Here is a 27,542-nt window from a genome sequence, read left to right as displayed (position 1 = left end):
GCTGCAACTCTCTCCTACGGATCAGTCTCTCACAAGCAGCGAATCCCAGTGACTAGAATGATTGAACATTTGATAGAAATGTATTATTTGCAGTTGAGACCTGAAGCTGGAAGTTTATAATCGCCACATCAGCCTGGAATCTTGAAAAGTAGAGCGTCTATTAAGCAGGTACCGAGGTTTGCCGGCAACTACCATGCCTTATTATTATGGTAAAGAATCACTTAACGAACTGGGACATGAGTAAATTTAAAACCCTATTGCCTATTGCCTATAGTCATTAATAGTTATACCCGGGGATAGCACTGCCGGATGCTCGGCGCCTCGGCCCTTCCGAGATCAAAGTAGATCCCGAGCTACGGCTCAAGTGTTAAAGCAAAGAGAAAAAGGTATAAGTATGTGAAATATCAAGTCTCTTGATTTCTCATGGCTCCATCCCAATTATCCAACATAACCTCTTATCTTGTGAGAGCTCTCGGAAGAATCGCATACAATGGCTGCCTCTCCTGAGCCTTCCTTCAACCAGTCATCTGCCAACATGGCAGAGAAAAAAGTCGACATTGCTAGCGATTCGTAATCCAATCCCTACCAGAAACCAGCACTCTATTTCACATCTTGCTGACATCCACTACAGGGAGCCGGGGGAGATGTTCCGTCCTGGTTACCAAGCTGACGACACCTCGTCTGACACTGTCGCCGAGGGGGTAGACCATACAGTTGTTCATAACGTGGAATCGCAGCACGGCTACTACGAGACGAGAGACGTGACGACCAGGCAAGGCCAAGCCAAGACGTGCAAGATAGTCTACTTCAGCGCCAATGACCCGACCAACCCCAAGAACTGGTCCAAAGCGCGAAAGTGGACCGTCACTCTCACGTTGAGCTGGGTATGCTTCTCCGTGGCTTTTGCATCAGCCGTCATAACTCCGGGCATCGCAGGCGTTGTTGAGCGCTTCGATACGTCGAGTGAAGTTGCTTTACTGACAGTGACTCTCTTCGTGTACGGCTTTGGTATTGGACGTAGGTCAATTCTTTTAACCTCTTAGTGCAACCTTATTGACAAAAGAACAGCTCTTGTCTTCAGTCCCTTGTCGGAACTCTATGGAAGACGCATCATCTATGTACTGACATTTGGCGTTGCGGTTATTTTCATAATCCCATGTGCCGTCGCTAAGAATATCGAGACGTTGCTAGTGTGTCGGGCCATTGATGGCATTGCTATGAGCGTGCCCGTTGCAAATGTGAGTCTTGACGTAAAGCTACATCTCTCTGAATCTGTCTGATATGTCGTCTCGTTAGATTGGCGGTAGTCTTGCGGACATGTGGCGACCTGAAGAACGCGGAGTTCCCATGACAGCGTTCAGTGCTGCACCTTTCTTGGGACCGATCATGGGTATGAAAAGCACAGCGCTCACGGTTCCCGCCCAAAGCTAATCCATTTCTAGGCCCGCTGATTGGCGGCTTCGTGTACGAGAACAAAGGATGGCGTTGGCTGTACTGGCTACAACTCATTATCTGCGGTTTTCTATTTGTGTGTCTCGTCGTCCTTGTCCCCGAAACATATGCCCCTGTCATTCTTGAAAAGAGAGCCAAGAAGGTACGGAAGCAGACCGGGGACGATAGCTACATTGCGGAACACGAGCTTGCTCAGCACACGTTTGGAGAAATTGCCCAGATATATCTTGCCCGCCCTCTCAGGCTTCTGGTGACAGAACCAATTGTCACGCTGTTCGCCATCTATGCAGCTATACTGTATGGCCTTCTTTACATGTTCTTCGTCGCGTATGTTTGTCACTTTCACCCTTCCCATCCTAGCATGCTGATAGACTCTAGGTATCCGATCGTCTTTGAAGAGGGCAAAGGCTACTCGGCTGGAGTTTCGGGACTCATGTTTATTCCCATCTCAGGAGGCATTGTCGTCGGCCTCGCCGGTGCACCCTTCGTAAACACACACTACAACAAACTTCGGTCCCAGCACACTGGCCTTCCACCACCTGAGCTCCGCTTGATCCCGATGATCTGGAGTTGCTGGTTAATCCCCATTGGTGTCTTTATCGTGAGTTTGTACCTGCCCTCGCCCTGCTGACCGATGTATGGAGTGCTCAGCGCCTGGTCTTCACTGTATGTCCTGTTATCCTTCAATTCACGCTGACGCGCCCTTACTTCTAGTTTGCCTGGACTTCTTACGATGACCTGACGTGGGTCGGACCATGCCTCGCCGGTCTTCCAATTGGCATTGGATTCGTTTTTCTCTACAATTCATTCAACAACTATATTGTAGATGCATATCAGCACACAGCGGCTTCGGCGCTCGCGGCCAAGACGCTTGTTCGATCCATTTGGGGTGGATCGACAGTTCTATTCACCACGCAGATGTACGTCGATAGCCGCCATGTATACCACCCATTCCGACCAGACACTAACCAAGCGAATAGGTATCACAATCTGAATCCCCGATGGGCATCGACTCTACTTGGCTTCCTTGCTTTAGCTTGCTGCTTCATTCCTATTGGCTTCTATAAATACGGGGCCGCCATTCGCAAGCACTCGAAGTATGCATACTCGGGGGAGTAGTCAGAGAAGGATGGCACAAAGGTTCAAGGTCAAGCTGGGTCATCTTCATGGCCTTGGCCTTGGAAACAAGGAATGGACAGCGCCTCGACTGGACCGGCGGTCAACTAGGAACGGACCTGGGTGCTCTCAGCTTTTTAGAAGTTGATCCAAGCTATAAACAGGGCTAGACACTCGCGCCTACAGCGCAGCCACAGATCCTTTCAATGACTGGAAAGTGACATGGCTATACACATAACTAAGCATACAGAATATAGAATGCCTAAATAAATAGACGTAATAGATCAGACTGTTGAGAACCTCTCTCAGTCTGGACTTTGCTGTATGTTGTTGCATGGCACTCTATTGAGTAGGTGATGCGAATCAATGGCACCTCGGCTGTTGCATCGCGTCGGCTGTTGGATAACCTCCGACGCTCCGACGCTACAAAACCTGACGTATCAGAGCGTCGATCCTTGTCATTAAATGCGGATCGACGGACCTACCATTTGCATTCGGAAGCTCCGAATCGCGACAAAGCCGAAGCTACCTTTTGTTTTACTTGGAACCGAAGAGTAATATTTTATCTCTGTTAGAGAGCAGAATCGTGCCAAAAACATAGATTGCCGAAAACTGAAGACCATACACCTCCCACGGTCGCCTAATTTTCAACATGGAAATGTCCAGGGAACCGCAGAGTCCACATTCGACACGTGCATGCGCAAGCTGTAAAGCGAAGAAGCTTCGGTGCCTCATGAGTAACGGCCCGCCGTGGGCTTGTCAGAGGTGAGTGTAATAGCACCGCCACAGCGTGTTGCATAACACATCCTATCAGTAGTTTGTGTCCCTTCCAAGTGCTGACTGTTATGTTTACAAAGGTGCCTGCAGAAGAAACTGGAGTGCGTAATTCCTGAATCACGTCCTCGGCGGCGCAAAAAGAAAGGTTAGAAGACCTCGTCCACTCTGCCTTGAGATCAAGACAGACTTTTTCTGACATTCTCCTCCCTAGTCTATGAGTCAAGACTTGAGCGGCTCGAGCGGGATGTTGGGAGGGTCATGTCGTTACTCCCCGATAACGACCAAAGCTCACTTGCGTCTGTCCTCGCTGATTCGGAAGCACCCCAAACCTCGGGGGCTTTCTCTCCAAATTTCGAGCAACCTACTGTTGATACCGTGATCTACGATATTATCTCCGTACAACGGGCGGACCTTTTAGTTGCAGACTATCGTGATACCTTTGCTGCGAAGTTCCCTTACGTGATCATACCAGAGGGCGTAACGTCACTCGCCCTTCGACAAACAAGCCCCATGCTCCTCTTGGCGATCCTTGCCACAACGTCCTGGAAGCTACGAGGCCAGCAGGACCATCTCAATCAAGCATTTCTCAAGGCACTCGGTACTAAACTAATCCTAGAAGGTGACCGAGACATGGACCTGTTGAGGGGATTAATGGTGTACCTTAATTGGTCAGCAAACATGACTTGTAAATAACCTTGCGTCTGCTTGCTAAAGCGTATTTCTCTTTAGGATCCACTTGCACACGGCACCAAAGACACAACAAGCCTACCGTCTTGCGTCCATTGCAGCATCGATAGCAGTCGAATTTGGCATTACTCAGCGGCCCGGAAAGAACAAACACCAGCAGTTGAATGTCGAGACCTTCAATGAAAGACCAAAAGGCTTGTCGGCAGTTGATGTCGAACTTTGGGATCCCGGTGCTAGGCGAGCTTACCTAGGCTGCTATCAAATTACTACCTGGTTAGTAGACGACCCTTTCCGAGCTTGGCCTGCTTATCAATGTATAAAGGTACTCTATAATGACTCGGAAGTCGAGTCCGTTGATCTACAACGACTATTTATACACATGCGCCCAGTCTCTCGCTGCCGCTAAGGAAACACCGTCGGATCTAGACCTCGTCTTCCATCTCGAGGTTGCTCGTGAGGCCGAGAGAGCATATACTTTCTTCAACTACACCGACGTCCAGCAGACTCAGTTCATGGGTGAACAGCAAATACAGGTTTACCTTAATGCATTCTCCATCAAAGTGCAGGACTGGCGATTCCGCTTCCCATCTTCACTTACCCAAGATTGTGAGTACAATATTGAAACGTGCTCGGCAGTGAAAGTCCAGTTAACCACCAGTCAGCCTGCCAACAAATCTGGCCCTGGCTTTTAGAAGCTTTCGTCCGGGAGTTGTGCCTATCAGGAATGACACGAAGTACTGATTTCTCCATGGCTCGCATTCGCATTCTCGTGGACGCGCTCCTAAGCACAAAAGGCTATTTCGACACATTCTTAGCCATTCCTCCGGAAAACATCTCCAGCCTACCATCCACACATTGGGCTCTTTTGGGGTACTCTATTCTCCTTACAGCGTCGATATCACTATCGATACAGACCCAAGGATGGAACATTGAATCCGCGCGTTCTATTATAAAGCTTGATACATATATTGATGCTATCTCGCTTCGAGTGAAGGACCTCTCGTTGGAGATGGGTTCATCGGAACACCTACGGAACTGGTATGGCGACGCACTCGCGGGCTGGGAAGCGGTCAAGATGCGTTACCTCGCCGCAGGTCAAGAGTCACTATCCGAAACAGAGTCATACCCTCAATCAGCTCCCTCACATGTCCCACATAAGGCGGTGGAGCAGAGTGATGATCTTGGCCCTCATAGTAGTCTTTTGGCCCAGCTTCAGGGAGACCCTAGTCAGAAAGATATAGCTGAGAACTCTATAAGACCTCAGAGCGGACTTGAGGCATTTGACTTCTGTGCAGATACTGGGTCATGGATTATCCCAGATTTTAAACATCTATAACAAGTAATAGGTAGCTTTTAAGAATTATTTATCTTAAGACATATTACTTAAGTATTCTCTATTTATATTACTGGTGCGTATCATGTAAAACGAAGTCCTGTTTGGTGATTATAAGCTCGCGGCCATTGGCCTCAATTGCAAATAAGACATTTAGCTCACTATGTAGACATTATATTGTCTGATCAGGCAGCAACATGCACCTTGAAAGTGCAACATTGAATTGATTGGTCTTACATGCATTCACACTTCTGCCTGGATGTACTTAAATAGGAACGAATGCCCCTCATTTTCAGCCCCAAATCAGCATCCCCTTCCTCACCTGTCAACAGCATGCAGAGTCATAATTCGACTATCATTTACCCCAACGTCCCGCAAAATGAAGCAGACCCGCGTTCTCGTATCAATGTCATGATTGACATCTTCAACGCTGGTCTCTCATCACGCGCGGGCGGCAAACTGGACCGAGGACTATACCACGAGATCTTCACTGCATACAAACTTGTCCAGGATTATAAAATCACGCATGGTAGTCAGATCTCCAGACCCCTCACTGAATCAGAGAAGCGAGAGGGCCTCAATGGCAGCTCCCAAATGATCACGGTGCCCTTACAGGGTAACAAGTACAGAGAGATAGACATGGTCTACAACGAGGGTGGGATTACCCATATCGTCGAGGCTAAGAACACCAAGACTGTTGATCACAGTCAGCTCCAGCCCAACATCCAACTGGCGCAACAAATCCAAGGAGCCTTGGTCTATGCGATCGGCGAAAAGGATGGTCAGGAACGAGCTCTCAAAGAGGCATACAAAAAGCTCCAAGCTCAACACCAGTCTAGCAGCACTGGGAACTTCCCTCCTCTGCATGTCCTGCGTATCCCGGACAAAGTCTCGAACATCATGTCGGACAACAAGCCGATGAGCTTACTGTCACTTTCATCGACGTTTCAGGTTTCCCAGTTCAATATAGCTGAGGTCACGGGGGAGTTTGATCACGAAGAACGTGGATTTTCGCTATTTAGATAGAGCGGGATGCGGGAATCGGTGACGTTCAGGCTCTGTGAGATAGATAGGTGGATATATCAGAAACATTTAACGGTGCTTTATATGAACGTTTATTCTACACCTCATTCCATTGTTTCCTTTATGCCCAGCGAACTCCAATCAAGGGTAGGGAGACCTGCCACTTCCTCTCCTCGGTATCCGTGGAAGCAAGCTCCATGCGGATCTGATGAGTTGCCCCAAGATTTCTCGAAGCTCTCTCAACAGATCTAATAGTGCATTGGTGCCATTGCGTTGTCCCACAAACCACGCCACGCCGATGACCAGGGCATAGGTGAGGAGAGGCATAATGATGAAGCTGTTTCGAAAGGATGAAGGCACTGGCACGATGTCAGTGCCCTCTGTTGGGTTGTTCAAGAACGGCAATGCCCAAAAGGTCTGTCCTGTTAGCTGCGATACTGAAGACTGATGGAGGATGTCACTTACCGCTAAGAAGCTAACTGGTGTAAAGAGTACCGTCACAACGGTAAAGACGTAGATTGCCTGGTTAAGTGCCATGGCTTTCGTTGACTCTCGAAGAGACGTAGCGTTAAATAACTACAGATGGTGGTTAATAACTTCCTCCTGCAGCATTAGAGAATAGGAACATACCCCATCTCGCAGACTGTTGACCTCCTCGACTTTCTTTCGGACTCGCTTTTGGATTACAGCAGTCCGTTCGTCTATACTTCTAATTGCAGCATTGAAATTATCCACTGTTTCAGCCGCACAGATGGAAGTAAATCTCAGATATGGGTCCTTTTGTAGTTCCTTAACACTAGGGGCAACTTCATCCAGCCACTCGTCGACAATCCTAAGTAACTGGAGAGCAACAAAGTAGTCCTTAGAACGGTCGAAAGACTTGTCAAACATCGGATCCTCCACTCGCGACTGGCCATCAAGGTCGTTCAACTAGTCGTAGATGTTAATATGACTACTCGTTGAAATAGAACAAAAGGCAGACGACGTCTCTCCCACTTACATCGACATGAACGAGCCCATCGATGGCATCGAGTGCCTCGCCCCAAGCTTCCATGCATTTTTCGAACACTCTACAGATCTCGAAAAGATAATGTGTGATAGGGATCACTTTCTGTCTTGGCTTCAGGCCATATCGTTCCCAACCTACTTTAACGTCATCGATCTCATGAGGCACGTCTGTGCCTATGAACCTCCAATCATCGACTAAGACGAATATGCTGAAAAGGCGCGGATTTCCTTTTAGCACTCTAAAACTTATTCGTACTCGTTTCTCCTCTAAACAAACTGCCTCTGGCCCTTTTCCTATTGTCGCACTTTGTCGTTTGCTTAAAAGACAATTGAGATCATTGCCAGCATTCGCACTGATAGGTCTATAATAACGAATTTGCCAATGGATAATACCCTGCGAAAAGTGGTCGAAAGGCAAATTGTATCCTCCTCTAAAGGTCGAGGAAAAGAAGGATGCCGAATATCCTATTTCAAAGTAGGGGCTCCGATGGTTATGATGTTGGCTGAAAGGCGCATCGAAGGTTAACGCACAAGCAAAAGCGTCTATAGAGAAGTATTGGACTCCCTTTTGATGTCCACTCGATGTACAATAACTAAGAAGATCTTCAGCCTTAATCGTACCTCGTACGTGGGACCAAACTATGACACAAGCTGTAGCCCTTGGTCTACTTACATTATTTTGCCTTTTGGCTGTGAGCCCTTTCCTTGTTAATTCTAATAACGCAATACCGGTGACATAAATTTACCTTTTGTCGTTTATATCTCTCTCTCTTGGCTGCATAGCACCAACTATGCCAAAGGCTCTCAAATCCGCAGGAGACGATATTATCCCTGCGGGTTTCAGCAAGCGGACCTTTATCAACGGCATTCAGGTCATCTTGATACGCCTTCCCAACAGATGACCACTGAACTTTGATGGCGGGATTGCGACCATCACTCTCAATTATGTCTTGCGATACCCATCCGCTCTCACGGGTCTCCGGCCAAGCGTCAAGAATGGCCTTGTTCACCTGGGCGGCTTCAATGCCATCCGCAGATTCCGACAGGCTCTCCCAGCCAAATTTCACAGGTTTGCTACCCCTGACGTCAAACTTGAAATGCATCGTTTTGAATCCATAGTCGCTTATAGAGATATTTCCAGGGTCTTGGTTGGTAGCTCCTAGCATGAACAGCATTTTATCTCTAGCTGCGTCAAGGAGCATGCGTTCTACCTGGGGGGATAGTCGCTCATTTTCAACGGTAACATTTTGACTGGTGTGACCTTGGACTGCAACAGCAGCGCCTGCTTCAAGTCCAAAGTCTTCTGATAATGGAGGCTTGCTGGAGCTTGATTTTGCAGGACGGTTCGTGGATCCCATGTCTCGGACTTGCGTGTCACTAACTTGATCGGATGTCTGTGCCAAAGATTGAAGACGCTCTGGAGTGGAGGATTGTGACGCAGATGATTGGCCGTGGCAGATGTCACCTTGTGAAGGCCTTAAGCTTCCTTCGCCATTGTGCCCCTCAGTTACTGCTATTGCCTGAGTAGTCGTTCGCGGATAAAGCTCAACTTCCGTTGTACAATCATGTGTCGAGCTATGGTCTCGAGAATCTCGTGACATTGTCGAAGTTTAGCTATAGACGCCCCAATAGCCAAAGTAAAATAAAGAACAAGGAGATGAAGAGGTCAATGCGACCCCAAGTTGGGTGATTGTCGCCGAGTGGCCTTTATAGGCGATGATCTGACTTACTGTGTGGAGGCTGTGGGGCAGTATTACCTGTAGGTGAACTATTATAGCCGCCTGTGTAACAACCCAGCCCTCAGCTCATGCATCTCACAAGATGTTTCAATCAGTTACCCCGAATCCGATAGGCTCCCCAACCTAAAAGTGCTTTGACCTTGCCTCCCATTGGTACGACACATCACTCAGCATGACCTGTCACTCCGTTCCTCGTACCAGCCCCAACATTAGAGGTCACAGTCGCGGGGATAAGAAGAATTAAGGCCCTGAATTAGGCTGTGATGGCATGGTACTAAAAAGTCTCACTACAGCATCCAGAATTTCTAAATGAACTTGTTGCTGAATACCAAAGTTTAAATTATTCCTATCGCTTGAAAAATAGGGTTACACGCCATGTCCTATTGAACTTGCAAGTCCTTTCTAGCAACACACAGAACATCATACCATCATCGCTATACCTAATATTATAAGACAATACATGAATAATCATATCTGCAGCTCTTGCAGCGCCCCAACCAACACCTTAGTGATATTCCTCGACATCTCCGATTTCTTCCCCAGACACCAAAGCGCTCTAATACAATACTCCGCCCTCCTCAAACTATCCTGAAAATCCTCACTATCATGCCCCAGTAAATCCCCCTCGTGCTGCTGAAAGTCATCCGCCATATCCAAATGAAACAAACATGCTTTCGTAAATCCCCTAATGAGGATAACAGTCCAAGGTTCCGTCAATAGTGGTCCTTCGCTGACTGCGAAGTGGTAGTCTGGGAGTTGAGCGGCGTTTATACCAGCTTCTTGGAAAAGGCGCGATGTTGTTACTTGTGCGAGGTCGGCGAGTTCTATGGCGCTGGCTTTGCGGATTCGTGCTGCAACGTTACTGCTGAGTCGCTTTTGGCGGGCTTGGTCGAGGCCGTAACCGTTTTTGTCGATGAACTCGAGGACGTCTGCGAGCATTAGGGCACCGAGATGCCATGGTACTGCGATACAGAAGAACCAGCTTCTAATTCGTGGTGGGACAGTATCGTAATGTCTAATGAGATCTCGGAAGAAGGCACCGTGCGTCATGTTCCAGTACCGGTATAGGAGGGTCGTTTGTTGGATGATCTCCTCGATTGCTTGGGGACACTCTCGTTTTCGCAGAGCATTCTGCAGATATGACAAGTGTCGATAGATAAGGATCTTGACGGGTGCTGACTTGGCAACCATTTGCATCGCGTCGTCATACGAGCAGGGCCATCTTGTCCCGACTGTTGGTTTCGTCGCATCATCTTGGATAAATAGCTCCATCTCCCATCTTTGACTTCCTCTTCGGCTCTTCTGGGCTGCCCTCATGCTGTCGGCTAGGATTTGGTCAGCGTCTTCATGTTGGCAATCTTCATCAGCCAGTGCCACTGGCCGTTCATTCATAGATGAAGAGACTGTATCAAACATGACAGCAAGCCAGTAGAGCAATCCGATGGTCCGTCTATTCTCTTCAGTCAATCGCCGAGGGGAGTGTTTTTTGCTTGTCTCCATGAAACCAGATTCACTAGCTTCAAACCTGAATTTGAGCGCGTGAATCTTCCTCGTTGCCCGCTCTAGGTAAATATGAGGTCCTTCTTGCGACATGATCTCAATAATCTCTGGCATCGCGTTCTCTTTAATGCCTCTGCCACCCTTTTCTTTCTTGGATCCAAAGGACTTCTGTTGGTACTCATCGCTAGCCCATGGCTTTTGCGTCAGACCAAAAATGAGTTCAGCGTAGATGACACGGTAAGATTCGACATCAACAACGTCCTGCAGTGCTCGTTTTGCTTGCTCCCATACCGATTGTTGTAAACTCTCCTCAAACTCTTGATTTAGGGCATCAGCCAAGTCGTCTGCTTCAGTCGCAAAGTCGCTTGCCCCCATGGAGAACCTTTCTTGTCGACGGTTACCTTGGGCCCATTGTGTCGTAAAAGCCATAATGACAAGGTCCAATACTCGAGATGCTGCTTGATTCTCAGAACGTGTGAGGTTGATCAACCTTGCGGACTGTGCAGCGCGATCTAGTTCCATAACGCGACGATACATCCTGTTCGACCATGCCGCGCCCCATTCTGGCGGGAGGTTTGGATTCTGTCGGGAGGGCCCTGGAGTTGCACCCAAGCTGGGTTCAGGCGCTGGACTAGCGCGAGCGACAACTTGCAACTTGTAAGGGCAATTCTCTTCAGCTAGCCAACATGCTAGGTTATTCTCAAGGACGTCGTGATATATCTGAAGAAGACTCTCGGTGATCATATACCGATTGGAGCTCTGCATGATGAGAGAGTCGCTAGTGAATGGCGATGGTGAGAAGTTGGGATATCCGGACAAGTCGTTAGATGGCAGACGGGCTCTGCGTTTCACTTGAACGGCGTTGTGTCCGTTGGTTGGAGATTCCGTTGATGAAAGCGTGTCGAGAGGCGCGGAGTTGATGTCCGAGAAGTCCAAGTCCCAGAGATTATTAATGTCAAAGTCTTGTGAGCCTGAATAGGATGTCGAGTTGTCCAGGGCGTCAGTTGCTGCATGTGAGGTCTGCTTTATAAGTTCTGGCAGTGCTTCATCGATAGTGTCCTGCGCCACTGTATGGGAAGCACTCTCTGGGCTTGAGAAGCTCATCGCAAGGCTTTGAGCATCGAGGGTTGGGCCCATGGACAGAAAGGAAGGGATATCTGTGCTGACGAAGGGATTGTTCCAGGATAGACCTTGTCCTGGTGTAGAGTTCTGAAGCATCTGCAGCATATTCGCCGCGGTGATGTCGCAATACTTTGCGTTGAGTGAAGGGGCGGTTGTCGTGGCGGGAGACTCATTACGCTTTCTCTTGCTCTGAGAGCTGTCGTTGGAGGTGCTGGTGATGCTTGACCCTGTCTCGCTAACTCGAGACCTTGATCGAGTCTTTCCCCACTGTGGGTTCAGACTGCATACTTTCTTGGTTCTGATACAGTACGAGCAGGACTTGAGCCCTGGTTCCGATCCTCCATCTAACAAAGCGACATGGTCAATGCCTGGTCTCGAGGTGGGTAGTATGCATGGCTAGAACTTACAGATTTGCGAGCCAGAAGCGGGTGACGTTGCATCAGGTGAAACTGCCGGTTTCTCATTGCGAATATACCCATCGCACGCCTTCTTGGACTTTCTGCAATGGTCGCAAGAGTGGTTTTGCCTCCTAACTTTCGGTTCCGACATGCTGCACCTGAGAACAGACGTCTACTACCAGGATAATAAAAGAGGGTCTAACAAGGCTAGGATACCAACAGATTGGGTAGAGGTAGTGCGAGATGAGTGTCAGTGGAGAAAGAATAGAGGAAAGAAACAAGATGAGAGAAACCGGTCCATAGATATTCAGGGCCGTTCCACCGACCTGCCCTCTTTCCCCGCACGGCGCTAGCCCGTTTACGAGTCAACGACATCGTTAGTGAAAGCCTCTGCAATTGGTGTTGGTGTCATTGGTTAGTGGTTGGGTTTAGTGGACTGGGCGTTCCCCAGTCCTTGCGGGGAATGGGATGGGGGTGGATCACGCAAACAAACTGTCGGAACTGACACCGTTTGTCCGTGGACGGCATTCGAGAATGAATGTGACAGTACAGTGCAACTATCTTTCATTCTTTGAGGGAGTATTGACTTGGATCGCGAGAATCGTAGCATTAAACTTAATCCTGACCCTTGGGGTTTGACTTGCATTACTACACTGGCTCGAATGGTGCGACTATCATGTAACATAAGGTGAACCTTCTCGAGCAGTTACAGTATCAAAGAAATGATAAGCAAGCTTCATCCTTGGCCAATATCTACTACCAGATGTATTCCAGCAGTTGTGTTAACGTTGTATGTGTCAAACTATTGCTAAAACCTCTTTCCATTTTGTCATTTCCATCATCACCCAGGATTCAGCATCCTGCAAACAAATTCGATCCAGTCAAAGAGCCACCGGGAAGCCACTGTGCTACCTGTATACCAACAAGCCCCTAGACCTTCTCCTCCTCAGAGTGGGTATCTCTCTTGACCTTGGTGGCACCAGGGATTCTGGAAGAGAGATCACCAAGCGGGAGAATATACGGGAAGTCGACCGACAGGAGAATATGGCTCAAGAAGATGTACCACCCCAGCAGCGATACAACGAAAAGTATCGCTGCACCAGCGTGTTGATATGTAAGCGCTTTAGCAGACTCTCCATTTGCAACAGCGAAGAAGGAGGCGGAGAGGCAGCCGACTGTAGTGAAAAGCTGTCAGTGATAAACGCCTAGCAGGAGTGTCGGGAGCTTACAGCAAGGAACCAGGATAACCAGGATAGTAAACAACACCACGTTCGTGCGGATACTGGCGATGGCGAAGACGGCACAGAGAATACCCATCGAGATCAGGAAGAACGAGAAGGTCGCGTAGAACTCGCCTTCCTTCAGGCCGTCCGCAACAGCATCAGTTTTGGAGTAGAGGCCGTAAGCATTATAGTCTGGAACAATGGTTGAACCAAAGGTGAACCAGAAGCCGCCGAAGAGACCGAACAGGACTGAGGGGAAGGTGTTTCCTAGAATCTTTTATCATGTGCTTGTTAGAAGACTGTTTGTAAAATTCGCTCGAGGGGTGACTGTACCCATTCGCCGATGCTGCCGAGAAGCATAAGAAGACCGCCGAACCAGAGGTAAGCGCCGCTATGGATTGATTAGATCATAGATGTTGGAAGAAGGGCAGTGACACTTACACGTTCGCACCAGCTCCAAAGCCTCCTGCACCCTGCCATCCAAGCAGTGCCATGGAAGCAGGAGTCGTGCAGAGCAAGAAACCTCCCAAAGCTAGTCGTCGCGTCAGTAAAACACAAGCGACAGATGTAATAGTGTCTTACCCAATGGCGTCGGATTGCCCAGCTTCTGCCGCAAATCCCCCTTTACTCGACTGTGAGGCGCCAAGTACAGCTGCTCAAACAACTCAGGAGACATCGAGATACTCCCAGTAGTATGGGCCCTCTCCAGATGATCGGCGCCCTGCTCAGTGAACGTCTTGATAGGTGAAGTAGACATGTTGATCGGTGATAATACTGGAGCAATGTGTGGGTAAACAGTGGAGTGAGAGATCCAGAAAAACAAGAGAGAAGATGGCACGACCCAGAATATGTACTCAAGAGGATTCTCCCCACCATTACAATCTGGGGTAGCTGGGGTTGGAGATTAGGTCGAAGCTCCCTTGCCCCGGAAATCATGTACCCGGCTTGACGACCTGTACCCCGCTGGGATTCACGTATCCGGCGGGAGGACATGTACCTTACTGAACAAAATGTACTTATTGGCAGTCGGTTCCCGATTCAAGCTGTGAACAGGAGGCTCTTTCTACGGAAGGGACGGAAAAGCCACGTTCTGAATCAAGCTTAGACGAGTCAAGGGGAGGGGACTGCTGTGAAGCTCAACAGTTTCGGCACCGGGGTCTGTTTGGATGCGCTATGCCTACCGTGGCCAGTGCATGGTCGGCTGCGGTGCTGGTCCTTGTTGCAATGGCGCCTGGGTGGTGTTAATGGGTTGGGATCTAGAATAGAAGCACCGGATTTGATCCCCGTGGGGGAGATGCAACCCCACGGGGAAAGGTTTGGGCATACGCAGAGCTTGGGCTTGAGTTAACGCTTGTGAGGCCACATGGCGGTATGGAAGTGTAGCAGTCTAGTCAGGTCAATGCATTGCATATGCCGTGTGAATGCTACGTGATAAGGAACAGGGATCCTGTGATACGAAATTGCCCTCCTCCTCGTCTATGTTTCCTACAGCTTACAGCCAGCCCAGTCTATATCGTTGACATCTTTACAGTGCATATGGATCAACTGCCCGTTTCTGCGTCTTGTTATTGATCTGCACATTAAGGTTTCTAGCTCATAGAACATAGCATGGAGCAAGGCATTCAAGGCAAAGTCGGAGCCGACTCACTGAATCCAACAACTAGCTCAATACAGTAAGGCTCGTGCAGATCAGCATGGTTGGTAGGGTTTATGAGTCGGCTCCGCACCACAGCTGCCGACTGAGAAAACGTGCGGGGTAGAATGCTTGGACGACGAGTCTGGGGAAATACGGATACGGACTTCTCCACTTGCTGTCAATAATCCTTATTCACGGTCATGAGTAGCTGTCGAAGCTTCTGGACATGAAGGACCGACGGCAGTATGTTTGGCGTCTCGATTATGAGCATTTGGGTGACAAGGTTGCGGTTCGGGAGAATGGAGGGCGCTCATCAGTGTCAATGCTACCAACTCCTGCAAGATTGTCGGGGTATCAAATTAATCTACCGATCGGGTGGCATTATACGTTGCTGATCCGCAGTGAATCACTAGGAAAGCCTCACCATTGCGAGTCGGAAAACATTAGTGTTGTTGGGAGACTTCGCGGATGTATTGTGTCGGAAGCAAGGACGATGCAGCGAGCAACTGGCTTTCCTGATGATTGAGTTTTCAAAACATTACCATGACGAGTGATAGTTATCTTTTCTTTCTGACCTTGCCATCAAGTAGTAACCGTGAGCCCTTCTTCCGACGTTAGCTGAGCGAGTTCGCAGACACTCGCGATCTCGTGGCACTTACCCTGGGCCGGATGAGCTGTCATGAACCGGATTTCACAGTGTAACACATGCTCCCTTCTTCGTATGCTTTTCTTGACGCGTAGAATTCGAGTCGAACTCTTAGACGAATGACGCATTTCGAAGGACTAAGGAGTATTGTTGATTAGAGAGGCTAGAAAGTCCGAAATCACAATGATGTAGACTAACCCTTCCCTCAATGATCACGGCCACATTTGAGACTTGATGTGCAACGGGCGAACTTCTTCTTCTTTTGCCTTCCTATCTCTCCAACCTAGGCCCTTGCTAACGAGTCGTAGTACAAATCAATCCGCGTCTTGGGCACATTCTTCTCCTTATTCTCAAGAATGGTCTTGACCCCCTTGACAAGAGTTTCTTCCAAACTCGTAAACCCTTCCAACTTCCCCATCTGTCTCAACACCTCAGCACTCCTCTCATTATCCACCTCTCCTGCATCCACAGCTGACTCTCTAACATTTTTGAGCAAAACCTTGCCCGGAAACCGTCGATGAAGAATCTCCAGAATCACAGTCCAGCAATATCTCCCACCGAACGCAAGAAGTCGCTCGTTATCAACATCGTCGAGTGTCAATGCAGCCAGGTGTAGCAGTACCGTATCCTCGACATCGACATACCACTGCGATGGTAGAATAGACGGCGCATCGGGATATCCTTTCACAACAGCGTCAATGACGGCGGCCGAACTGCGGTAGCTCATATTCTCGGGCGATATAGCGATACCGAAGTTAACATTTGGGACAACCGTGTTGAATGAGAAGGACGGTTTGTTTTCGAGCACCCAAGCAAAAGCGGCTTGTTCGCCACGTGCTTTGGCCGCTCCGTATAACACGATCCCATGCCATCGCGGGTTCCCTTGCTCATCCCATGGCTCAGCTGTCTTCTCAATTGCATCGGTGTTCCAGGTCGTTGAATCGATCTTGTACGGTTCGCCGGTCGTGGGAAGAGCGCACGCAGCTAGTGACGAGGTGATGACAACGCTCTTGACGCTGGGGACTTTTGCCGCCGCTTCAAGAAGGTACAGATTTGAATTGATGGTATCGCCTATGACTCCTTGGTTCTGCGGGTTCATGTCCATGTTCATAGCGGTATGAACCACGCCATTCACGTCTTTGAGAGCTTCATCGAAAGCACCGGGTGTCGAGATGTCGGGAACCTGGACAAGCTCGAAATTGGATCCGAAGAATGTTTTCATCCAGGTATTGGCAGTGATAGAGCGGACTGTGCCACGGACACGATAACCGCGTTGAAGAAAGACATGGACAGCGACGCTTGCTATGTACCCATTGGCGCCTGTGATGAGGATCAGACCTCCTGGCGGGACTGAAGACATTGCGGGGGATGTTGCTGGGTTATGGTGGGTGACGGGGGTTGAGGGTTGATGGGAACATTTTGAAGAGGAATAGGTAGGGATGGTTTTATATAGAGACAGATGTAAGCATATTTCCAAGAAGCAGAGTAACAGCTTCATATATCACTCCGAGTCTTACGAAGTTGGAAATGCACTAACACGCCAATTCCCCGATCGTTCATCTCGCATCCCCAAAGAAGTCTAGCCCCCTTCGCATTCCGCATCAGGAAAACGAGGTTCCACTCTGACTCCCTCCGCCTAATGAGATGCGTCAAAACCAGGCTCTCGCACTCTCCCACTTCTCCTCGTTCTCCCAAAACATATCACACAATACCATGACATCCCCGCGCTTTTCCAATACCATCCTCGTTCCAGGAACGAGCGGCCAGAGCCCTTCCCTACAGACGTTGGGAGCGTTGGATCAGCCAAGGAAGAAACGACCCCATCGGAAGAGTCGGAAGGGATGCGATGCTTGTAAGCGACGGAAGGTCAAGGTATGACTACCCTTGGTGATATGAGAGGCTTGGATTGACAGCGTGTAGTGTGATGAGAGAGTGCCCTGTACGAATTGCCTGCAGCGCAATGAGCAGTGTTTCCAGCCACATCATATCTCTGTTGCTATTCCCATCGTGGCCAAGGCAATTGACCCGGTTCCGTGGATCAACCTCATGCATCTCGAGTTGTTCCATCACTGGGATAAAGAAACGCGATCGACCCTTGCATTTCCCCAGATCTGGCCCGTCGTCATGCAGCAAGCCTTCCATGTACCGCTACAAACCCACATTTGTTATACACTTGCTGACATACAATAGGAAGATTTCGTCATGTCGGCCATCCTCTGCACTTCAGCAATGCATTTCTCTTCCCTCTGCCCCCACGAACCCAAATACAGGGATGCTTCAGGGCATCTAATGGCCAAAACCGTGCAATTGTTTCGCAAAAACTTATCCCGCCCCTTTAACAAGCAGAACTGCGAAGCACTCATGGGAACAGCCCTCCTCGTCAACTACATATCATGGTTCGACCTCGACTTCCTCCACGGCCAGACCAAACTAGACCTTTCGAAAGACCAATTATTCTTCCTGACCCCTGGAATCATTGAGCTCTGGTTTCGGTCGATGCCCATCTTCATTGATCAAGGGAGCATCCTCGCTGACGTCGCGAGGCATTCTCCGAGATTTCATATCGAACAGGCTCTTGTTTCCTGGGGTCATGATCCGGAGCGTTTTGTTGGTTTGCTTATGGACATCTGGGATGATCCTCGGTATCAGGGGGAGAGTGGCCCTCTGAAGAGTGACGAGCCGACGTCGTGCGCTTGGCGACTTCTTCTGGGCATGGAGAATCAGATACCGCATGCTTCCCCCAAGTCTCCTCTAGCAGAAGAATCGTGTGAGGAGGACACACACAACCAGTCACTCACTCATCTCAAAGAGGTCATCACCGATGTCACTGACAAGTTTACCTCCCCTACTCACCCCGCTGCCTCGATGGTTCTATCTTCCCAATCCGACCGCTCAGTCTTCGAAACCCTCTTGCACCGGATATCTCCTCTTTTGTGCTGTGCATCACTTGTGTCAGGCCCCATGCGCTGTGACATGACTTCTATCAGTGCCGACATTGAGGAGCTGTTCTTTGGGGTTCCGGTCCTTTGTTCTGGACCGATTGCACGCTGGATCAGTGATGGAGACTCGAGAATTCTCGTGTTACTGTGTCACTTTTACCGTGGTGCGCAGATTCTACTTTCAAAAGAAAGAAATTGGTGGGGATATACAAGGAGTTGCGTTATGGAGCGCTTGATACTGGATGAGCTCAAGTCTCGTGGTCTTAATGTTGACTTGTTAATATGATGATGTCTTCGTGACTTTGTAGCTCGCGAAACTGTAGCGAAAGATGTTGCCCGTCACGTTGCGGAATCATATAATCTGTTGAGTGAATGATCAGAATGGTGACATCTCACAATCCTTCAATGCGATGAGGCTCAGACTTCACGACAAGAGGCATCAATGAACCAAAACTAGTAGTAAATGGATATCGCCATGCAAAACTCTAAAATGCAAACTATTCATACATCTTCATTATTTATACCGCTAAACTCCCCAGTCTTTTTTTTATTGATCCCTTGTCTCTTGAACATTAGGATTTCGCTCATAACGCCAACGCTTTCCGTTCTCCTGCACATGCCACCTTGTCATGAAAGCACCCTCCTCCACCCACTGCGCCCACTCAACACCCCATTTCTTCTCCACAGAGTCCAAGAAGGAGAGATAGTCAAAGGCCTGGATGGGGTCCTTTTCTAAGGGGTCGACCGAGAGGTCGCTGAGGCGCCACTCGGTGTTGTCGATGAGAGGGACGCTGAGGTGACGGTCGGGATAGCGGACGTCGCGCACGTTGAGCATGGCTCGGCCGGGGTTGACGACGGTGAAGTGCCATTGGGCTTGGCCTGTTTGGTTGTTGACCATTTGCATGGGGCGCAAGAGGGACTGGCCTTCGTAATTTCCGACGAGCGACTCAGCGGCCTTGCGACTAACGCCTTCGAATGAGCCACTCTCGAGCATGAGATCGAGGATGGTCGGTAGAACTTGGGTGGAGTGAACGGCGTGCTCGACGTTGAAAGCGGGAAGAGATGGGTGAGAGAAAACAAGCGGGACATGATCTGATCCAACGCTAGGGTTGTAGTAAGGAGAGGCCTTGCCATTCTCAACCAGCGAGACACCGTGATCACCAAGGAAGACGATGAGAGTCTCATTTGCAACACCTTGATTATCCAACATCTTGAGAACCTTGCCAATCCACTTATCATCATAGCTCTCAGCGTTGGCGTAATGCGACATCTCATCAATGTCCTTGCCAGCTCCGATAGCAGTGTACGTCTCATTCTTAGGGATACCATAAGCGTGATGGCTCGTGCTGGTGATATGCGTAAGGAAGACACGACCGTTGTTCTCCTTGGCATCATTAAAGGCATCGCGCATGTAATCCTCAAGAGGGTCCTCCTGGAAGCCAAAGTAGTTAATGTCCTCCAGATCAACACGGTGCTTGGCGTTCTCGCTGCGAAGGGAGTCTCGGTCCTGGGTGTTCTCCTCGGGGTAACCGCAGGCAGCCATGAGCTTGTGATGGTTGTCGTAGTGGATCATGGCGGTCTGGAAAAAGTATGACTTCCACTTGGCAGCTGACTCGTCTTCGGCCTTGTTCATGGCGTCGAAGATGTGAGGGAGGCAGGGTTGGTAGATGTGACGCTTGTAATCGAGGTTGAAGTCGGCGATGAGGGGGTTGAGACCGCAGATGGTGCCGACGAGACTCTTGAGAGTGTAAGTACCGGAGGTGTAGGCGTTGCTGAAATGAGCACCGCCACGCTTAGGTGTCTTGTCGTGCTTGAAACCATCATCGTAATCGCCAGTGACATATCGGGCATTAGGCATCAAGTTCTTGAGTCTCTCTTCGACATCCTCAGGAATCTTCTTATCGGGGTAAGAATCCTTGAATTTCTCCCACATATGACCACCCTTCTTGAAGGGGAAGATGTCGTTCCTGGTACTTTCGAGCAGGAAGAGCATGACATGCTTGACAGAGACATCCTTGAGCTTATCCTTCAGCTCCTCCAGCACAGGCTGGTCGAGGTTGGAGATCTTCATGGGATCCTTGGCGGCGTTGTAGTGAAGCTCGTTGGGTGTATACCAGTCCTCAAAGCCAGCCAGAGGCTTACCCTTGGGCAGCCAATCCATCTTTGGGGGCTCGCCAAGGGCTGACTTCTCATCCCACTGGTGCTGGATGCCGACTTGTTCAAACTTGGAAGGGAGTTGGTCGAGGAGTGGTGCGGTTGATGAGACGTCGACGAAGGGAAGGAGACCAGTGGTCCATGAGAGGAAGAGGAGAGAGCGATCATCGGGGCGCTCGAGTAACAAGACCATCATGGCGATAGTGAAGAGAGACCAAAAGAAGTATGGCATGCCGTAGTGAATGCGCCTCACGGTGGAAGGCTGCACTCGGACGCCAAAAGTGCTGACTCGTTGGGAGATTCGAGAATACAGAGTTTGCGATTTGCCATGCTCGACAAAGTCCTCCAGCCAAGCCTCATCATCAACATCGTCGTACTGGTTCTCCTCGGCAATGACAGGCTCAGGATCGGGAAGAGGACTGTAGATGTTTCGCTTTCTCAAGAATCGGTTTGTCGCAGTTCGCGCCATAGCCCAAGGGAAATGGAGCATATCCGCACCCCACCCAAACACTCTATAGCACACATTCTGAAGCAGCCAAGCAAGGACGATCAAGCAAGAAGCGACCAAGATGAAGGTCACGAGACCAGAAAGGAAGATAGCTCTTGAAGTAGGGTCCGACACAAGGTTGAGGTTTCGCCAGTGGATCTCGGCGCCGGAGACGAGGTAAAAAGTAATGGATATTAACGATAGAGCGACGTTGTATAATATTAATAAACCAGCGACTGCTGTAGTGGCGTAGTGTAGTATTTGGGTCCTGGGCGACCATTGATCGAGGAGGAGTCGGATTAAAAGAAGGACGAGAATATCTTGCACGAAGAATGTACTGAAAAAGGTGAATAATCGACCGGTAGCGACGGCGTTTCGGTGGCTGTGGATGTGGGCGAGCTTGGATGCGAAGAGGGCTGAGACGGCAAAAGTAAAGATGAATGGGCGATTGGCAAGACGAGCGCCCAACCTCGTGAGCCAAGAAGGTATGCAGACCATGTTTGATAGACAGCCGTAGAGGCTAAAAAGAAAAAAAGATAAGATAAATGAATGAGAGTATAGGAATCACACTGATCACATATAATGCTTATAAGAAAAAATGTCACCTCAGAGCTGAAAGCCAAGCACCATGATCGCCGTTTTGTTCTAGAAGAAAAAGACAAGAAGCTCGAGACAGGAAATCGAAAATGTGGAGAAACAACCGGGAACCCGGGACTGTTATAACAGATTTTCTGCCATCATCGTCTATGGCTTTTTAATTAGCTGCGGCGTCTACCTAAAAGCTCTGACCGAGCGTAAAAAAAGCGCCCCCCTTTACGTTATGCAAAATAAAAAAGAAGAGCTCGCGTGCGTTGTTTCCTCTTTGCTTTGGTCTAGCCTAGCTCCTCTGGCCTAGGTAATCTCGTGTTACGGATTTCCGGCACCGTCTGCTTATGCTTTGCCGGCGCGTGATTGGCGGAGACGCGGAATTCACCTGTTTTTAGGGCGAGCCGAGGAGCCGAGTTTCAACTAAGCCCACTGAGAAAAAAAGGGGGCAGTGTTGGGCTACTCTAGTGGTGTACACGGAGGCTAACATGTTATGGTACGATGGACCGTAGGAGCTCGTTTAATCTTGTTGTACCGAGGTCGCATCACGAGACCAATTTCTTTCTGCTGCATAGTGGCCGAGACTCCGTTGGGCGCTAATAGAGAAGGAAGAAGAGGAAGAAAACCCTTGCTCGGTTATTCCCGAATCTGGACCTGAAAATGAGAGGAGGAGCTGCAGCCCTAACACTGAATTGTCAAGTCATGTCATGTCATTGCACCCTTTTCACTGACTCTTTCGTCATACCCCAAGGTACAGTTCAGTAGCATGCCAGATGGCAACAAGGTTTCCTTCACATGGTTTAGGTAGGGGTTTTCCAAGCCGTGATCCGAATTGTAAACTCAATGCTCATCTTCGTTCGGTATGTCACAGCATCATGGGAAACAGAACAAAGCCCATTATCCCTCGTTTCAAAGGACATTGCATAAACGAGCGAAATTGGTGGGGTCATCGCTTCCCAAATGGCCTGAGTCATAATAAGTTCTGCCTACCAACAGCTTCAGCCTAACCAGCTCAGCCTCTGCGCTGGCAATCCTTCCATCCAACGTCAGCCACTTCCTCTTCGTGTAGATCATAAAAAAAAGGTCCCCCTTCTGCTCTCGCGAAGGAAGGTGCCAAGGTGGCTAAAACCAAGGGACCGGCTACATCGGAAATGTTGTTCTTGTCGTGGAATAGCGGCTTCAAATTTGCAGGGGATGTCCTGAGAGTCTGGGCCCTGGGGCGGTGGGGAAGCGTGACAGTGAAGGGTTGCAGTAGATCATCCCACTAAGAAGAATCGGTGCATCGCGGCTAAACGCCAGAATCTTTGTGATTTGCTCAGGTTTTTATCCCTTGTTTCGGTATTGATATCATTGGATAATTCTGTACGGCTGGGAAATGCGATGGAAACTCTGTGCTGCTCATGAGTGTCTATTTGCGCTGCAGTGAATCACTAGAAAGTTTCTCCGGAGCGACTTTAGACTTTACCGGCCGGATACACGGGAGATGAAACGTCTCACGTGTGATTGGCTGCTTGAACTGTCAGTCCAGGGTAGTCAGAACTATTCCTCGCATTAACACCAAAACAGAAAATGATCACGAGCTCCAGCTGGGAATACACTCTGAATGGCCCTCTCGTATTTAATGGTTCATGATGCCATGGGTAACTATCATTCCGCTACTGAGCTTAGCGCATCGCGGTCCGCGTTTTGTGGATTCGGGATCCCGGAAGGTCTGCACTTACCGAATTTTGGTGGTTTGACATGCAGGCTGTCAAATCCAGGGGTTCGGAATTGCCTTCACATGTTATACGAGAGAAATGACAGCTCCTTCGGAATCTATACATAGGTCTAGCATAAGTGGTCTTATGCAACTTCGACAAGGAAAATATGTCTAGAGTTCCAGGTTATGTTGGACCCCGCATGGCTTTTCGGTCATCGTCAAAAAGACAATTACCTTCATCACAAATCTGGGTTCCGTGGCTCAGCATTATTGTACAGCGCATTGCCATGTATTTCTCTTGCATTGTCAATACCAGTACTGTCACTTCGTATTGACCCATTCCGCCCCAGTAATAGAAACCGTCTGATCCAACACTCGGCCGACCCCGTATTCCAGCTGCATGTAAGATCACAGTTACGAGATCCTTCCCACTGCATTATACCTAGATAGCAAGCGCTTGTTTTTAACCTTATTGTTCTTGCAAAAGTTCCATTCTTGCTTGGGCAAGAAACCCCGAACTCTGTCTGCACTCTTCTGGGGACTGTGTTCTGCCCCTTAAATCCTTTCATTACACCTGTCACTTCCGACTATCCTTTTTCTCCCCTTAGAGACACAAACAGCAATATCCCTGAGTAGCACGCGACCATATCTGAGTATGCCATGGTTGCTAAAGCCGGCTACAACGGGCCGTTCGGCCACTTAGCGCCCGAGTCGAGTCCAACCGCGATATTGTTCACCTTAGACAACTATCGGGATCATTCCTCAGGAAACACATGCAACGATTTACCAGTAATCTAATATGCAAACACGCCTTCCACGTCCTCTGATAGGCGGCCATTGAAGGCTCAATGCAAAGGCACTATTGACAACTGCTGTCCCCTTGCCCTGCTCGCTGTCAGCAGCATACCTCTCTGCATATGCTATTGCTTCTGTCTCAATCACTTCTATACTATAGGTCAGCATAAGTGCTGCATCTCTCGGAGCTCCTGCCTCTACGTACCAATATCATCGGCAAGAAAGATCTCTCCTGTTTCGTGTAGTTCGACTAGAGCATCCTTGACCCAAATTCGGCACGTGAATGCCGCTCCAGTTCGACGAGATGGCTTACCATCTGCAGGAACTGACTGGATGATCTGCGTGGCGCGTGGCAAATTGGAGACGCCGCTTGCTTTGACCAGTACGATCAGAGTTAGGTCAATAGCCGATTCGTTCCGTCTCTCCTCGTATTCCCAAGGTCCCGTAAGGTTCGTCGCGTGATGAAGAACGGGCCGCCCAATGTTATCAGTGACAATTAGTCCCCAGTGCTATTGGAGTTACCTTAGACAGTAAAAATAATTACCGAGAAGAAGAGACTTGTCCTACATATTCTCTTGGAGAAGGCCGGCTCTTCATGGCAATGTATATCGAGGAGCTCTCTAGATTCCCGTTCAGCGACATAGTCACCTCCCAGACTGTGTTGATGTTAGGAGCAAGCGCTCTAAAATGTTGTCACTTCGAAATGATGTGATTAGGTATAAGATAACTTTGAGTCAGTGGGTAGAAAAACTTAGGCAGGGATCATGAGATTGTAATACTTCTCTAGGCAGCAGTATTATATAATGGCTTTTGGGTGCGCGACATCAACCAACTCTCCCGCTTGTCTTCACGATTTCACCATCATCCTTCGATTACCAACTGAGGTCCTTGGCAATGGCAGAAAGTCAAAGCAGACGTGAACAGACTCTCGCTGTAGTCCGCAGCTCCCGCCTCCAACATCCTTCCTGCACGGCTCAGTTGACCCCGAAGCAACTGCCCGATTCATGCTCCAAAGATGCATCGATGGACAAGAAGACTAAGATTTGATGCCACTGTTATCGGAGTGGAGAAAGCTAGTTGGAAGTGGTAGGCACCTTCAGCGTTATCCTCACAAGAGCCTATACTGAGCATATCAGTCATTGACCAACACGCACAACAAGCAAATCCGAGCGAAAGCATCATCGCAGATGTATCAGAAAGAGATGATTTTAAATGTTGTATCTGGTTTCAAAGCATCATTCATGGATCCGCTGGTTGTGACACCAATCTTTCCTGTGACTAGGCTACAAGATGTGAGCTGTATCCCTAAACCTCTCCTCTTCTCCCAAACGAGTTTCAGCTAATCAACCGGAGCCGCTGCACGAGCTTTTTGGCGTCTTCCTTGGCTCTGATATGCAAGAGAGACTTCTTCATGGCACTTCTAGCCATGATGATGCCCGAAATCACTGACTTGTACGCCAGCCTGTAGCAGAAGCTGTATCTCAAGGTTACTTTCGCTTTACTCCCACCAAAGTCTCCAACGTAAATACTTCTTCATTCCCGCACCGAACGTCCGCTCACGCTGCTGCAGTATCGTGTAACGAAGGTTACGATTGGAGGTCCAAATCAACCTCCCCTTCTCGAAAGGATTCCCAGGATACAGTGGTGTAGCTTTACGGATCATTCCAACTCGGGCATCGAGACCCCAGACGTCAGTCTATTACTAGCTACATCAAGATTTTCCAAATCTATACGATGGGCTCTTGTTGCTCGAGAGATTGCAAGTAGACACGAGCTCCCAGCTACCAGTCTGCTATCTTTCTCGCCTTGGCATCATTTATCGGAGTATGTCGCTCCAATGATCCCCTCAATGTGTCGCCTTATGCCAGTCTCTTTCCGTATACGCATCTACCACTTTTTAAGCTCTCTGGGATCTCGTGTTTACGGATCATCTTGTAGCCTGAGGGTTCAACAGCTCCCTTTTGGCGTGTATCTGAAGACGAAGAGCGTTGAAGACCATCAAGCACTGAAAATTGAGTTCGGGGCACTACAGCTTGTACGAAGCCAAACCCAAATTCCAGTCCCTCGTCCGTTAGATCTATTGTCTGATACTGAAACGTCTTATCTGCTGACCACCACCCTACCGGGGCAGCGCTTCGGCTCGTACATTGACATACTGAGCGATCATGATCTCGATCTCTTCACGCGTGATATGCAGAGATACCTGACACAACTGCGCTCAATCTCAAGACCCAGAACGCCAAAGTATGAAATAAGAAATGCTATTGGTGGGCCATATTATGACTACCGGATCATTGCGGCCCACGACTATGACAAGGAATGTGGTGATTTCTTTGGACCTTGTACCGATGAAGAAGACTTCAACAATATACTGCGAACACCCGCGCTACCATATGTCTTTCACTCCACGGGCCATAACATTGTGTTCACGCATTCCGACATCAACATGCGGAACGTTTTGATGCACAACGGTCGGATTTCGGGTATCGCGGACCGGGAGAACTCTGGATGGTTTTCGGATCACTGGGAGTATACCAAAGCGCATTATGTTACCAAGCTACACAAGAGGTGGTTGGCAGTGGTTAATCGGATCTTTGAGAGTTTCGGCGATTTTACACTTGACCTGGAAATTGAGCGCCGCTTATGGGAGTATTGCTTCTAGCTGGAAGACAGTCGAGCAAAGAGAGTACTGTTACTTCAAGGTGTATAATTCACAGGGAAGGAGAGTAGAGTTAAACAACGCAGTTCATCCGGACGAGTTATTAATAACTAATAGGCCAATAAAGTACAAGAAGAATATGTCAAAAGTCCATCCATCCAAACACATATCTAACATCCCTCCAGAATCTCTCATAAGTCAGAAGTCCAGCGCCGTCCTCTCGCTATGCGTTTTCACACACAGGTCATATACCATGATCGTGAATCAGCACGAGTCACCCACTCAATAACCAAAGCACAAACAGCTACTATCCTTCATCGTCGAAGAGCGAATCTAGTAGTGAGGAGCCTGGTAGGTAGGAGCCTTGTACTCAGGCTTAGGAGCAGGCTTGGGCTTCTCGGTCTTGGGCTTGGTGTACTCAGGCTTGTGAGGCTTAGGAGCGGGCTTGGGAGCCTGGTAGGTAGGCTTGGGGTGAGGCTTGGGCTTCTCGTGGTGAGGCTTGGGAGCAGTGTACTCGGGCTTGTGGGGCTTGGGAGCCTTGGGCTTGGTGTACTCGGGCTTGTG

The 27,542-nt window shown here is 49.1% G+C and overlaps 12 protein-coding genes across 13 annotated transcripts in view; 5 read left to right on the top strand and 7 right to left on the bottom strand.

Moving 5' to 3' along the window:
* Positions 1-490: 490 nt before the first annotated feature.
* On the top strand, positions 491-2,571 carry FOIG_14955 (uncharacterized protein; the record flags this gene model as incomplete). Its single annotated transcript, XM_031216254.1, has 8 exons — positions 491-570; positions 632-1,017; positions 1,069-1,238; positions 1,297-1,390; positions 1,443-1,779; positions 1,831-2,053; positions 2,167-2,372; positions 2,433-2,571. 8 exons carry the CDS (start codon positions 491-493, stop codon positions 2,569-2,571), a joined length of 1,635 nt encoding a protein of 544 aa, XP_031053936.1.
* A 668-nt stretch (positions 2,572-3,239) lies between these two features.
* FOIG_14954 (uncharacterized protein) lies at positions 3,240-5,397 on the top strand. Its single transcript, XM_031216253.1, has 6 exons — positions 3,240-3,333; positions 3,426-3,490; positions 3,557-4,013; positions 4,075-4,305; positions 4,355-4,638; positions 4,695-5,397. The coding sequence occupies exons 1-6, from the start codon at positions 3,302-3,304 to the stop codon at positions 5,366-5,368; spliced, it is 1,743 nt and encodes a 580-aa protein (XP_031053935.1). The 5' UTR covers positions 3,240-3,301; the 3' UTR covers positions 5,369-5,397.
* Positions 5,398-5,676: 279 nt separating this feature from the next.
* FOIG_14953 (uncharacterized protein) lies at positions 5,677-6,391 on the top strand (the record flags this gene model as incomplete). The annotated part of the gene is made up of 1 exon (XM_031216252.1): positions 5,677-6,391. Exon 1 carries the CDS (start codon positions 5,699-5,701, stop codon positions 6,389-6,391), a length of 693 nt encoding a protein of 230 aa, XP_031053934.1. The 5' UTR covers positions 5,677-5,698.
* Positions 6,392-6,529: 138 nt separating this feature from the next.
* FOIG_14952 (uncharacterized protein) lies at positions 6,530-8,997 on the bottom strand (the record flags this gene model as incomplete). The annotated part of the gene is made up of 4 exons (XM_031216251.1): positions 6,530-6,964; positions 7,019-7,318; positions 7,389-7,790; positions 8,143-8,997. 4 exons carry the CDS (start codon positions 8,995-8,997, stop codon positions 6,530-6,532), a joined length of 1,992 nt encoding a protein of 663 aa, XP_031053933.1.
* Positions 8,998-9,589: 592 nt separating this feature from the next.
* Positions 9,590-12,306, bottom strand: FOIG_14951 (uncharacterized protein; the record flags this gene model as incomplete). Its single annotated transcript, XM_031216250.1, has 2 exons — positions 9,590-12,101; positions 12,165-12,306. 2 exons carry the CDS (start codon positions 12,304-12,306, stop codon positions 9,604-9,606), a joined length of 2,640 nt encoding a protein of 879 aa, XP_031053932.1. The 3' UTR covers positions 9,590-9,603.
* A 741-nt stretch (positions 12,307-13,047) lies between these two features.
* On the bottom strand, positions 13,048-14,135 carry FOIG_14950 (uncharacterized protein; the record flags this gene model as incomplete). Its single annotated transcript, XM_031216249.1, has 5 exons — positions 13,048-13,330; positions 13,385-13,652; positions 13,712-13,769; positions 13,820-13,910; positions 13,961-14,135. 5 exons carry the CDS (start codon positions 14,133-14,135, stop codon positions 13,086-13,088), a joined length of 837 nt encoding a protein of 278 aa, XP_031053931.1. The 3' UTR covers positions 13,048-13,085.
* Positions 14,136-15,943: 1,808 nt separating this feature from the next.
* On the bottom strand, positions 15,944-17,095 carry FOIG_14949 (uncharacterized protein; the record flags this gene model as incomplete). The annotated part of the gene is made up of 1 exon (XM_031216248.1): positions 15,944-17,095. The coding sequence occupies exon 1, from the start codon at positions 17,018-17,020 to the stop codon at positions 15,944-15,946; it is 1,077 nt and encodes a 358-aa protein (XP_031053930.1). The 5' UTR covers positions 17,021-17,095.
* A 191-nt stretch (positions 17,096-17,286) lies between these two features.
* FOIG_14948 (uncharacterized protein) lies at positions 17,287-22,046 on the top strand. 2 transcript variants are annotated; one of them, XM_031216246.1, is made up of 3 exons: positions 17,325-17,532; positions 17,581-17,802; positions 17,851-22,046. In XM_031216246.1, exons 1-3 carry the CDS (start codon positions 17,374-17,376, stop codon positions 18,883-18,885), a joined length of 1,416 nt encoding a protein of 471 aa, XP_031053928.1. In that variant the 5' UTR covers positions 17,325-17,373; the 3' UTR covers positions 18,886-22,046. The 2 variants fall into 2 exon arrangements, with proteins under 2 accessions (XP_031053929.1, XP_031053928.1); XM_031216247.1 differs by having other exon boundaries at positions 17,287-17,532; positions 17,581-22,046.
* On the bottom strand, positions 18,985-22,179 carry FOIG_14947 (uncharacterized protein). Its single transcript, XM_031216245.1, has one exon. The coding sequence runs from the start codon at positions 21,736-21,738 to the stop codon at positions 19,147-19,149; it is 2,592 nt and encodes an 863-aa protein (XP_031053927.1). The 5' UTR covers positions 21,739-22,179; the 3' UTR covers positions 18,985-19,146.
* A 2,128-nt stretch (positions 22,180-24,307) lies between these two features.
* FOIG_14946 (uncharacterized protein) lies at positions 24,308-24,916 on the bottom strand (the record flags this gene model as incomplete). The annotated part of the gene is made up of 3 exons (XM_031216244.1): positions 24,308-24,468; positions 24,525-24,828; positions 24,887-24,916. 3 exons carry the CDS (start codon positions 24,914-24,916, stop codon positions 24,308-24,310), a joined length of 495 nt encoding a protein of 164 aa, XP_031053926.1.
* Positions 24,917-25,462: 546 nt separating this feature from the next.
* FOIG_14945 (uncharacterized protein) lies at positions 25,463-26,981 on the top strand (the record flags this gene model as incomplete). Its single annotated transcript, XM_031216243.1, has 2 exons — positions 25,463-25,840; positions 25,890-26,981. Exon 2 carries the CDS (start codon positions 26,157-26,159, stop codon positions 26,979-26,981), a length of 825 nt encoding a protein of 274 aa, XP_031053925.1. The 5' UTR covers positions 25,463-25,840; positions 25,890-26,156.
* Positions 26,982-27,020: 39 nt separating this feature from the next.
* The window catches only part of FOIG_14944 (uncharacterized protein), a 1,149-nt gene continuing 627 nt past the window's right edge, over positions 27,021-27,542 (bottom strand). Inside the window, exon 2 of the mRNA XM_031216242.1 lies at positions 27,021-27,542. Coding sequence (XP_031053924.1) covers positions 27,312-27,542 — 231 coding nt within the window. The 3' untranslated portion in view covers positions 27,021-27,311.

The sequence above is a fragment of the Fusarium odoratissimum genome, assembly GCF_000260195.1.
Source record: "Fusarium odoratissimum NRRL 54006 unplaced genomic scaffold supercont1.46, whole genome shotgun sequence".
Lineage (NCBI taxonomy): Eukaryota > Fungi > Ascomycota > Sordariomycetes > Hypocreales > Nectriaceae > Fusarium > Fusarium odoratissimum.
The sequence above is the reverse complement of the archived record's forward strand: the minus strand, read 5'-3'. Positions and strand labels throughout refer to the sequence as shown.